At 38.3% G+C, this 12,624-nt stretch overlaps 1 protein-coding gene across 1 annotated transcript; it reads left to right on the top strand.

The window, feature by feature from the left end:
- Positions 1 to 6,741: 6,741 nt before the first annotated feature.
- On the top strand, positions 6,742 to 9,191 carry LOC109176733. Its single transcript, XM_019326128.1, has 4 exons — positions 6,742 to 7,330; positions 7,466 to 8,100; positions 8,190 to 8,678; positions 8,790 to 9,191. The coding sequence occupies exons 1-4, from the start codon at positions 6,742 to 6,744 to the stop codon at positions 9,189 to 9,191; spliced, it is 2,115 nt and encodes a 704-aa protein (XP_019181673.1).
- Positions 9,192 to 12,624: the final 3,433 nt, after the last annotated feature.

Here is a 12,624-nt window from a genome sequence, read left to right as displayed (position 1 = left end):
TTTGGAAAATGATTATTTACTAAGTAATACTTTGTGAAACTCTACTATGTTAATTATACAAAAGTATACATATATTTATATATATAAATGGTTTGCAAAAGTATAAGAATATATAAGTGCTTTATTTGAAAATTATATAAAATCCGAGCCTATTATTTTACGGGGTGAAATGGAACTTACATAGCTTATGCTAATTTTGTCTATATTTTATTTTTGTGTGAAATGATTATTACAGGTGAACATGAATAAGGATTCAAGTTGAGAACGAGTTTAGTCTATTTAAGAATAGACAGCATGGAAGATTTGATATTCTTGAGAAATAATGTTGTATAGTGATTTCAGTTTTATGTTGTTAGTGTTTTTATGTTCAAAAACCTCATATTATAATTGGCAATATTATTATGGCATACTAAGATAGGTTTAGAGTCTGTCCGGTTGGGTCTACAGTTTACTGATCAAGCAGAAGCAACGACAGAAGAACTGACACTGAAGATCTGATTTAGGAAAGCTGTTTCCTTAAGAGTCTTACGCGGTTTTATCAGCTCAGTATGGAAAGACGATCAGCGTATCTTCAAAGAAGGTAATGGACCTAATCAGCTGAGATTACATTCCTCTTTTATAGTCCTACCTTCTACAATCAAAGATCTTTTATGGAGAGTGTTTATAGAAGAATCTATAAGTACCAGTTCTTTAAGGGAACTAGGGTTACGCCAAAAAATAAGCAGAAGAAACACTCCAGATCACTTTGATGAGTCTAGATCTTTGATGGTCATGCACCTTCTCAATACAACATGTTAATGGTGATTAAGCTGATGAACTTGAGAAGATTTACTGCTGCTTAAACGAAAGGACACTAAGATCACACTGTTGTGGGAACAACCTTATAGAGCGTCACTGAAGTGGACTGCATCAGAGCTGGCTCTCCAAGTGAAGGGATTTCATTGGACTTCTGTATGCATGGCTCTCCATCTTCAACAATCCACTAAACCTGTGTAGACTGGGTATATACCTTGTGTGGGGCACTTGGGTAAGATTATTGTATATCTACCTTTGTACATTGGATTATGACTTAGTGGATTGGACGCCTATGTGATCGTCCTCCAGACGTAGATACACACCGTATCGAACTGGGTAAACATTGTGAGTGTTCGTTCTGTGTGTTTGTTTATTTTTCTCTAATGTTCTCTTCATGATCTATCATTACTAAGTAGGAGCTTAACTGAATCAATCAGTATTCTAAGTCAGCAAACTTTTTCTGTTAATTTACGTAATCTGAGGAAATGCAAAATTACATGTGGTATCAGAGCTTTTAAGTCTACATAGTGACTTGATCCGAAGGGCTATCTTAGTTTTGCTTTCTCTCTGTTTTTGTGGAAGTCTATCTGTGTGTTCGTTGGCTGGTTGTTGGTTTCAGGATGGACGCAAGTATGAAACCACCAGAACTAGATGGTCACAACTACTCTTTCTGGAAGGCTCGTATGGAAATATATCTTCAAGCACAAGGAACCAGGGTTTATCGCACCATCCTAACTGGGTGGAGTCGACCTACTACTCCGAATGCACAAGGAGTTGCTGAAGAAAAACCCATGGAGACTTGGACAGATGATGAAATGAATGCCTCTGATCTGAACAACAAAGCACTGAACTCAATTGTTGGATCTCTACATGAATCTGTTTTTACGCTTGTTATAGGGGTAAAAGAGGCTAAACGAGTATGGGAGATTCTTGAAACTAGATTTGAAGGAACCAGTGATGTCAAACAGTCAAAGTTGCAAATGGTTCTGTCAGAGTTCGAAGCTCTCAGAATGACTGAAGACGAAACCATTTCTACCTTCCACAATAGGGTTCAGAACTTGATGAACCGAGCCTCAATTCTTGGGGAACCATTCACTGATGAGAGAGTGGTCAAAAAGATTCTCAGATCTCTACCTAAACGTTTTCGAATGAAAGTAACGGCTATTCAGGAACACACAGGTTGGGAAAAGAAGACTGTCGGAGAACTCATGGGAAGCTTGCACACATATGAACTGGAAGTTCTTGCTGATGATGATGTTGGAAGCAACAAGAAAGGAATGTCTGTAGCCTTTGTGGCTGAAGCTAACCGAGAATCTGACACAGACGACATAGATGATGAAACCCTAGCTCTCCTAACCAAAAACTTCAAGAAAATCTTAAAAGGGTTCAACAGAAAGGGTCAAGGTCAGCCTACAAGAACACAATACAAAGGCAATAACCCTTCATATCAAAAGGTTGAAACAGCACTCTTCTCTCAGAACAATCAATCTCAGACTGGGCGATCGAGACAAAACAGAAGTAGTACCACAGACACAGGAAAACCCCTCAATCGGTCAGTGCAGTGTAGGGAATGTGAAGGATATGGTCACATACAGGCTGAATGTGCAACATATCTTAAAAGGAAAAAGATTATGTCTGTAGCTACTCTTAGTGATGATGAGGAGGAAAATTCAAATGATCAATCAGATGATAATGTAGGAAACTTTGTAGCGTTCTTCACTGCCACAAACATTCAATCAGACGGAGATCAATCAGATGGAGAATCATACATATCAACAGATGATTTTGAAGAGAGACATATTCAACTTGAGGCAGAATTTGCAAAACTTATCGCTAGCTGGGAACAACTTGTGAAAGTGAATAAGAATCTGAATGACGATCTAAAGCCGAAAGATGATCTTATAAAGAAACTGAATGCTGAACTGGTCATAAAAGAAGATCTCATCACTCAGATACGGTCCAGAGAAGGTAAATTAATCAAGGAGTTGGAGAGCTTGAAGAAAAATATACAGATGATGGACACCACATCTACCTTAGATAAAATTCTAGACTCTGGCAGAAATCCTAATGATAAAAAGGGTCTGGGATTTGAGCAAGGAGAATCTTCGAACAACACACCAAAGTTCATCAAAGAGGGAATGTCTAAGACCACAACATATCACAGGTATGAACAAGGACAATCATCTCAGTCAGTACAAATCAAGAAAAGGAGATACGGTACTAACACTGACTAGGACAAATCAACTTATCAATCTCATTATTCGAGATTCAAAAAAAAGATTGTCAAAGTTAAATATTATACTCCCATTTGTCACTACTGTCACACAAAAGGTCATACTCGTCCCGAATGCTATTTTTTTTTACAGAGATCAAAGGAAGGAAAAATATCAGAATAAGACTATTACACCATTCACTAGACAGGTTTGGGTCAGAAAGTCAGAAGTTATCTGTTATCCCACCATTGTTCTAACTGCATCTACAACTGATGCTAGATGGTATTTCGACAGTGGTTGTTCCAGACATATGACAGGAAACATTAAATGTCTGATGGCTGTTCAACCTAGCAGTGGAGCTGTAACATTTGGAGATGGACAAAAGGGTAAAATCATTGGGAAAGGTGTCCTAAATGTTCCAGGTTTACCTAAATTAGAAGAAGTCTTGCTAGTCAGTGGGTTAAAAGCGAATCTTATTAGCATCAGTCAGATATGTGATCAAAATTGGAATGTATGCTTCGATCGTAAGTGCTGCAGAGTGAGTGACAAAGCAAATCAACTTGTCATGGAAGGAACTCGGTCTTCAGACAACTGTTATGTTTTGACAAATGAAACTGCTTGTTACCTATCCAAATCTGATGAATCAAAACTCTGGCATAGAAGACTGGGTCACATAAATTTCAGAGATATGGATAAGTTGATAAAACTGGAAGCAGTAAAAGGTGCACCTAAGATCAGAATTGATCCAGAGAAAATTTGTGGCGCATGTGCTATTGGGAAACAAATCAGAACTCCACACAAAGCAGTAAGAGGTATCACCACTGAGAAATGTCTAGATCTTGTCCATATAGATCTCATGGGGCCAACACAGACTGAAAGCATTGGAGGAAAGAAATATATATTTGTGTGTGTAGACGATTTCTCTCGATACAGCTGGGTTTACTTTCTGAGAGAAAAGACAGAAGCCTTCAAGGCCTTCAAGATTCTGTGCATAAGAGTTCAGAAGGAAAAAGATGAGTCTATTATAAAAGTTCAGAGATTGAGGAGTGATCATGGAAAGGAATTTGAGAACTCACTATATTCAGACTTCTGCTCCGAGCATGGTATCTCACATGAGTTCTCAGCTCCTAGAACTGCTCAACAGAATGGAGTGGTGGAAAGAAAGAACCGAACGCTACAGGAAATGGCTAGAGTTATGCTACATGCCTCACATATGCCACAACGTTTCTGGGCTGAAGCAGTACACATAGCGTGTCATACTATAAATAGGGTCTACCTTAGACTAGGAACGACGAAAACTCCATATGAGATCTGGAAGGGAAAGAAGCCAAATCTGAAATACTTTCATGTGTTTGGGACAAAGTGCTATGTGCTGGCTGACAGAGAACAAAGAGGGAAGTTCGAACCCAAAAGTGATGAGAGCATCTTTCTTGGATACTCTCCGAACAGTCGTGCCTACAGAGTCTACAACAAGAGGACTCAGTCTGTGATGGAGTCAGTAAACGTGGTTGTCGATGACAATCCAGAAGAACCAGTGGACTCAATAGTGATAGAGTCACCTCTACGTGATTCAGATGCAAGTAATAACAACAGTCAGCTCAAACCACAAGATTCATCAGATGAAGATCAAGAAAGTTCGGAACAAGAGATAGATCTCATGAATGATGTTGGTAAAGACAAACCTACCAGAACTCAGAAAAACCATCCATTAGATAACATTATTGGATGGAATGAAAACCTACCAGAACTCAGGTTGGTAAAGACAAACCTGTCAGATGGAATGAAAACCAGAAGCAGAATAAGAAATAATCTGACAGAAATATCTGGGTCTTACTGCTATACCTCAAAGATAGAACCCAAAAATGTCAAAGAAGCTCTACAGGATGATCTGTGGATCAATGCAATGTAGGAGGAGCTACATCAGTTTGAGCGGAATCAAGTCTGGAATCTTGTACCAAGACCTGATGGTGTCAACGTAATAGGAACGAAGTGGATCTTTAAAAATAAAACTGATGAAGCAGGGAATATAGCCAGAAACAAAGCTCGGTTAGTAGCTCAAGGTTATACACAGATTGAAGGGTTGACTATGACGAGACATTTGCTCCTGTAGCTAGACTTGAGTCAATCAGAATCTTGCTGGCTGTTGCCTGCATTTTGGGATTTACATTATATCAGATGGATGTCAAGACAGCGTTTCTGAATGGGCATCTCTATGAAGATATCTATGTGGCTCAACCTAAAGGTTTTGAAGATCCAGAACGTCCTTCGTATGTCTATAAGCTTCGAAAAGCTCTCTATGGCCTTAAACAAGCCCCACGGGCCTGGTATGAACGTCTGACACGGTATTTGCTCCAGCACGGATATAAAAAAGCGGAAGTGTTGACAAAACTCTGTTTGTCAAAACGACTGGAAGTCATGTAACCATAGCTCAAATCTATGTTGATGACATTGTGTTTGGATCAACCTTGCAGAAATACACTGATGAGTTGGTAAAAGTCATGGAGGAAGAGTTTGAAATGTCCATGGTTGGTCAACTGACATATTTCCTAGGTCTACAAGTCAAGCAAAGTTCTGAAGGATACTTTATTTCACAAGAAAAGTATGCTAAGAATCTTGTCAAAAAGTTTGATCTGGAATCATGTAAACCATCTAGAACACCGATCTCCACTTCTACAAAAGTATCGAAAGATGAAACTGGTATATCAGTGGATAACACAGTCTATCGTAGCTTGATAGGCAGTCTGTTGTATCTAACAGCCAGTCGACCAGACATAATGTTCAGTGTTGGAATCTGTGCAAGGTATCAATCTGACCCAAAGGAATCACATTTGATAGCGGCAAAACGCATTCTAAAATACGTGAAAGGAACGATACAGTATGGACTCTGGTATTCCAAGGATAGTGAACTGAATCTGGTTGCATATTGTGATGCTGATTGGGCAGGGAATATTGATGATCGGAAAAGTACTTCTGGAGGATGCTTCTTTGTTGGGAAGAACTTAGTATCATGGTTAAGTAAGAAACAGAACTCTATCTCACTAAGCACTGCAGACAGAATACATAGCCGCAGGTGGTTGCTGTACTCAGTTGGTTTGGATGAAACAGATGTTTCTGGATTATGGTCTTACACAAGGAACAATGACACTCTTTTGTGACAATGTCAGTGCTATTAACATCTCCAAGAATCCTGTTCAACATTCCAGAACGAAGCATATTGACATCAGGCATCACTACATCAGAGACCTGGTTGAATCCAAGGAAATTGAGTTGGAATACATTCAGACTAAGCCACTGGATGCTAATCGTTTTGAAATTCTCAGATCTGCTCTGGGAATTTGCAGAATTGACTGACTAAAGCAGTTGGTCCGTCAGAGAGGAGTTGGTTTAATACGGGTCAGTGTTATGACTTTGAATTTCCTTAAAGACTCCTCTCTTTTTATGTTAAGAAGATCATCTAAGCTTATTCTTCTAAGAAGATATCTTAAAAGATCTCAATGCTTTTTGAATTTCAAATTCCCTTGGGTTCCGTTTCCTTCCTAAAAAGGAGCTGTACCGTTGTGTCCATCAATCACTTCTGCATGATATTTTGACTTGCCGCATTAATTAGGGTCATCACCCTTAAGCCTATATGATACCGGGTCAAGAAGAGAGAACTCACCTCAGCTCTCATCTCTCCATTTACCGTGCTTATCTGCTCTCGGTGTTTTATTCTTCTTCTCGCACTTAATCTTAAATGGCGGACCCCGTAAAAAACATCATCATTAAGCTTGGAAGCAAGGTACACCCTCCGGCGGCAGCCCTCAAACACATTCAGACACTTCTACAGTTGTCTATGAAGAAGAAGCTCAAGCTTGATCCTCTGCTTCGCGACGAGATTCTGGTGACTGTTATGACCAACTACCCGGAATTTTATGCTGAATGGTCGGCAGATGATGTAACTGAACTTCTTGTGTTGGTCGCCAAAGCCAGTGATGACGTCTCTCCAGTGTTTATTCCAGAACCCTTCGATGGAAATCGGGTCGGGGCATTCCTTCAATTTTTTGCTCAACGTGCCCTACAATCTGTTGAAGAAGCTCGACGACAAGAGGAGTCCCAAGCTCTGTATCTTGAAGCTGCTCAGAGAGAAGCAACACACAGACAGGAGATTCTTCGACAACGGGTATATGATTCTGAAAGCCCTATTGAAATTTCTCCTGATAGACCTGTTGATTCTTCTATTCCATCGTCTGTGTCTGTTTTGCCTGAAAATCAATCTTCTTTGGGTTCTGAGAAGTCCCCTGTGAATGTTGATCCTTTATCTTTGCCTGTGACTAATTTTGCTGGTGAAAAATCTGATGCGTTACATGTGTCTCATGAGAAAACAAAGTCCTCTGATGAGCCAAATCCACTGAGTCTAGTTGTTTATGCTTCTGAGAACATTGCTCTGCCTCCGTCTGAAACTGTTTGTGTCTCTTAAGAATCTTGTCTTGCTGTTGATCCTCCTGCCTTACCTGCAATTGTTAAAACTGTTGATTTATCAAGTCCCCACAAGTCTGAGAAAATAGGTGGAGTTCCTATTTACACTGCAACATCTTTGGGAGAAAGCCTGGAACATGTGCGACATTTTGATGGGTTACCATCTGCTTCGATCCCTCAACCTTATCGAGTGATACACCCTTCAGAATCCTCCAGTGAAGATGATAAGATTCTGGCTGAGGTGTATGTATCCCAAGCACCTTCTTCTGCTGCCCCTACTGTTGAGGGAACTGCTCATCCCGATTCCACGAATTTCAGAATTCGAGAGATATCAAATATTGTTGGGAGCTCATCTGCAAATGTCTCTGATTCTAGCCACTCGGTGACTCCTGTTCAGCCCCCATCCAGAGAAACAAGACGGACAAAAAGGAAGAATGTTCCAACGAAGGTTGTTGTTGATACCAGTGCTGATAATGTTGATGTATCAGCCTGTGAAGAAGAAAGTCGACTGAGACTGCTAATCCTGAAGGAGACCCACCTATCCACCAAGTTTTCAAGACTCTACGTTCCTCTGTTAAGCAACAAGGCACTACTGCTGCTCAAGCTTCTTCTGCACCAACCCCCTCTGTCAGAAAAGGTAAACCTACCACAAGGTCAAGAGGTCGAAGTGTAACTCCGGAGGTTCCACCTATTGAAGGAATTGATACTACTGTTTACAAACCTCAGTTTGTATCTCCTACTGCACAAACAAAATGGGCCACTATGGTCAGAAAAGAGCTGATTGTTCAAAGAACTGTGGATAAGAATCAACTGAACTCCGTTTGCGACATCCTGCCCTTGCTGAATGAAGTTGGTCTTTTGAAAACTGTTACAGATGTTTGCCCTTACTCCAAGCTGCTCACATATGAGTTCTATTGCAATCTCAGTGATGAGATTGACAGTCTCACAGGGCCACGACCGATGCAAATCTTCATCAGAGGGAAGTGGTATGATTTTGGGCCAGCTGTGATAAATAAATACTATGGCTTACCTACAGTGCAAGAAGAAGCTATTACTGAATGGGATGTGGTGGCCAAAACTCTTACTGGTGGACATACTACATCTTGGCCTACAGGAGATAAGGACTATTTGCTGAGTTCGCATCTCACGTCTAGATATGTCATCCTACATCGCCTGGCTCTACACAACTGGCTTCCATCAGCGCATTTCAACACGGTTGGCAAGCTTCTGGCAGGGTTCTTATTTTGAATTGGAACTAAGATGCAGTGTAATTTGGGCAAATGGATTTTTTATCATGTTCTAACTCTGGTTCATCCCCGGGAACAGAAGGTAAGACTACCGTTTTCAAATCAGATTTTTGGCATCCTTACCTCTCAGGGTCTTAAGCCTATGCCCAGCGAAGTGATCAGTCCGACGCTGCTTTACACTGTTGATAAACGTCTTCTTTCTGGAGATCATATTAATGATGTCGTTCCTGTGACTGCCCCATCCAATTCGGAACCTGATGCTGTGAATGATGAGTCTCCACATGCTAAAGATGAGAGGCTTTCCGAACAATTGAAGGCGAGAGTTGCTGATCTTGAGACGGTGCACGGTATCATTGCCAAGCAACTGACTGGTGCGCGCACTGAGCTAGCTACTGTTCTTCTCTGCATGAGCCTGTCTGATACTGCTGCTGCTGCTGAGGATCCCGTGAAGTCTGACTGTGACTCTCCCTCAAATGTTTAATCTTTGGCTACCATTGGCAAAAAGGGGGAGTAGTTTTTTGTGATCGAGTACTTTCTGGCCCTGGCTAGGCGTTATGTTTTGATGTCGTTTTCTTTTTTGTTTTTAGACTGCTTTGGATCTTATGTTCTTTTTATCCTATGTAATCAGTTTGGACACTTGGGTTGCTTCTTTTAATAACCTATCTTAGTTCTTTTTATATAGTTGAGTTGTTTTGCCAAATAATAGCCAAAGGGGGAGTTTGTTAGTGTTTTTATGTTCAAAAACCCCATATTATAATTGGCAATATTATGTCCGAAGGGCCACACTACACCTCCTTCCGCTTCCGCCGCAGCGCACTGTCGGTAAGCTTTTATTTTTTATTTTTTTACTTTTTAATTATTATTAATTTATTTCGAATTTAATATTAATTTAGTTTAAATTTTAGTAAATAATGTTGATATATTTGTATTTTAAGGTTTATTGGTATTATATTTCGAATTATTATTAATTTATTTTGAATTTTAGTAAATAATGTTGATATATTTGTATTTTAGGGTTTATTGGTATTATATGTCGAATCATTATTAATTTATTTTGAATTTTAGTAAATAATGTTGATATATTTGTATTTTAGGATTTATTGATATTATATTATGATTTATTATTAATTGATTTTGAATTTTAAGCATTATTGTTATATTTTGAATTTAAGAAGTTTAAAGGTAAACATAAATATTAAAGTGTTGGTCCCGATAAGGTGGTGAAAGTCTAGAGGGGGGGGGGGGGGTGAATAGACTTTCAAGCTTTTTCAAAAACTAAATAACTCTTTGGTAACTTCAACTCTAAATAACAAGTAAATAGAGTAAGTTTGAACTGCACAGCAGAATAGGTAGTATGTAAAGAGTTATGCCCAATCAATAATTCAAATGCGCATGTAAGATGAGTACAGATGATATGTAAAGTGACAGAGATATCTTGAATATATAAAGGAGATGGTGCACTCAATATATAATAATAATATTCAAGATTGTAAATAAATATCGTATCACGTTGACCGTGTAACGAATGTTACATGCAACACGTCAAACTTGCTTAGAATAATTCAAAATTTAAGCTTGAGAAGTTTGAGTCACATGCATACGTGAAAACACACTAAACCCGAAAGGTTAAGATTAACTGTGAATAGTAAACGGGTTAGTCGGATAAGATAGATAGATAGAGCAAATTATGTAAGTGCAGTATGTAAATGAGAGAGGCAATTTATAGTGGTTCGGAAGTGGCGTAATCTTCCTAGTCCAATTTTCTCCTTTCGCGTCTAGGAGAAATTCACTATTTTCCACACACAGTTACAATAGTGAATAAGCGCTACACAAGCACTTCTTCCGGATGTTTTGCACACAGCTACACCCAACTCCGAGTGTCTCGCACACAGCTACACTTAACTCCGAGTATTTCGCACACAGCTACACTCAACTCCGAGTATTTCGCACACAGCTATACTCAACGCCAACTAAGTGTCTTGCACACAGCTACACTTAGCAACTGCGAGTGTTTTGCACACAGCTACACTCACTAGAGTATTTTGCACACAGCTATACTCTATCTACAATTACAAATACAAAGGTAATTGTATCTCTCTCCAACTAGATTTGAGACTATTCAGACTAAGTCTCTAAGAATATTTGAGCACTTGCACTTTTTGAATTTTGCACTTTGTTTATCCGTGTGTATTACACCTCTGCTCTATCTTCAAGTCTTCATGGTTTTTTTTATAGGCAATCAAATATATCCGTTGGAGTGGGATAATTTGATATTTGAAATTTGAATCTTCATAGCCTGATATTGTTGACAATAGTAGGTCTTCAATTTTGATTTGATTGTCAACTTGCCTGACAAAATAATATCTTATCTCCAATTGATTTGTTCAAAATATTATTTTGTTGTCATATTGAATATCCAACGTATCTTTGAAATAAATTCATCTGATAGAATTTATTTCTAGGATAAATTTTTATATTCATTTCTTCATGAGTATTTTTCCGTTCTGATCAAATGTCTTTCAGGCAATTTTGGATTCTTGTGGCATGTGGGTAGACTTTAGAATAAATTCCTTCGAATTTATCCAATTTCTGATCATCTTGCTCCTTTGACTTGAACATCGTGCTTCTTGACTTGAACATTGAGCTCCTTTTCAGACATTGTGCTCCTTTTGAACATTGTGCTCCTTAGCACACATTGTGCTTGTTAGCATACATCGTGCTCCTTGGCACACATCGTGCTTGTCCGCATTGTGCTCCTTTTTAAGAACATTGTGCTCTTTTGGACATTGTGCTTGTCCGAAAATTTAACTTGTAAAAATAAGTCCTTGGGGGGGGGGGGGGAATTGATCTCGGGTATAATTACTTTAAGTAAAGACTTTTACCATTTCACCGTTAGGCTCATCCGATCATTCTTTGCAACGCCATTCCTTTATCCTTCTTTCTCGGATGAATACTTGTAGGACCAAAATTAATTTTTTCAAAATTAATTTTGTTCTTCCTATGGTAGATTCCTTTTGACTCGATATTCTGATTTATGATGATTGTACTAAAAGAACTAAAAACTAAGGGGATCTAAAGTACATTTGGCTCATCAAAACATACAAAAATATTCCTATCATAAAGTCCTTATTTTTGCAAGAATCCAAGTTATTTTTAGCCTGTATCATTTATGCAAAATTATATTAGAACACTTCTCTTGAAATGCAGTCTAATTAATGTTTAAATTTATAAACTGGCTCCCTCATTATATGCAAAATTATATTAGAACACTTTAAGTTTGTTGTAAAAGTGTTGATCTTAATCTTATCTGGAGTACTTGGTTATGTAGAATTGGTAACTTTTCAATGATAACTAGTTTCTAAATGATTTTTTGTTAAATCTACCTACTAAATTTTCAATTGTTCAGTAGGCTTTGATATTAAATTATTATTATTTTAGATTTTAGATATTTGTTGAATTAATGTTAACAAAAGTTTAATTAGAGTTAATATTGTTTTAGATTGACTTGTGATTGATAAAAGTTGGATGAATGCTTCTCGGGTTAGTACGGAATATGAAGTCGAAGTTAGAGAAATTTTATACTTTGCAAAACGTCATCTCCCAAATAATAATGGGATGCTTTTTTTGTCCTTGTAAGAAGTGTTGTAATCTAAAAAAAATTAGGTATAAAGGGCATATATGATCACTTAATTTGTGATGGAATTATTCCAAGTTATACAAAATGGATATGGCACGGTGAAGGAGGAGGATGGACTAGTACATCTAACATGTATGTTGACAATGAAGCAAATGAAGATGATGAGTCTGAAGATAGGTTGGAGGAAATGTTTCATGATGTTGGAGAAGAGTTCACCAATAGGATGAATTATTAAATGATTCAAAACAACCTTTATGGCCAGGGTGTAGTAAATATA

Source organism: Ipomoea nil, unplaced genomic scaffold (assembly GCF_001879475.1).
Source record: "Ipomoea nil cultivar Tokyo-kokei standard unplaced genomic scaffold, Asagao_1.1 scaffold0755, whole genome shotgun sequence".
Classification (NCBI taxonomy): domain Eukaryota; kingdom Viridiplantae; phylum Streptophyta; class Magnoliopsida; order Solanales; family Convolvulaceae; genus Ipomoea; species Ipomoea nil.
The sequence above is the reverse complement of the archived record's forward strand: the minus strand, read 5'-3'. Positions and strand labels throughout refer to the sequence as shown.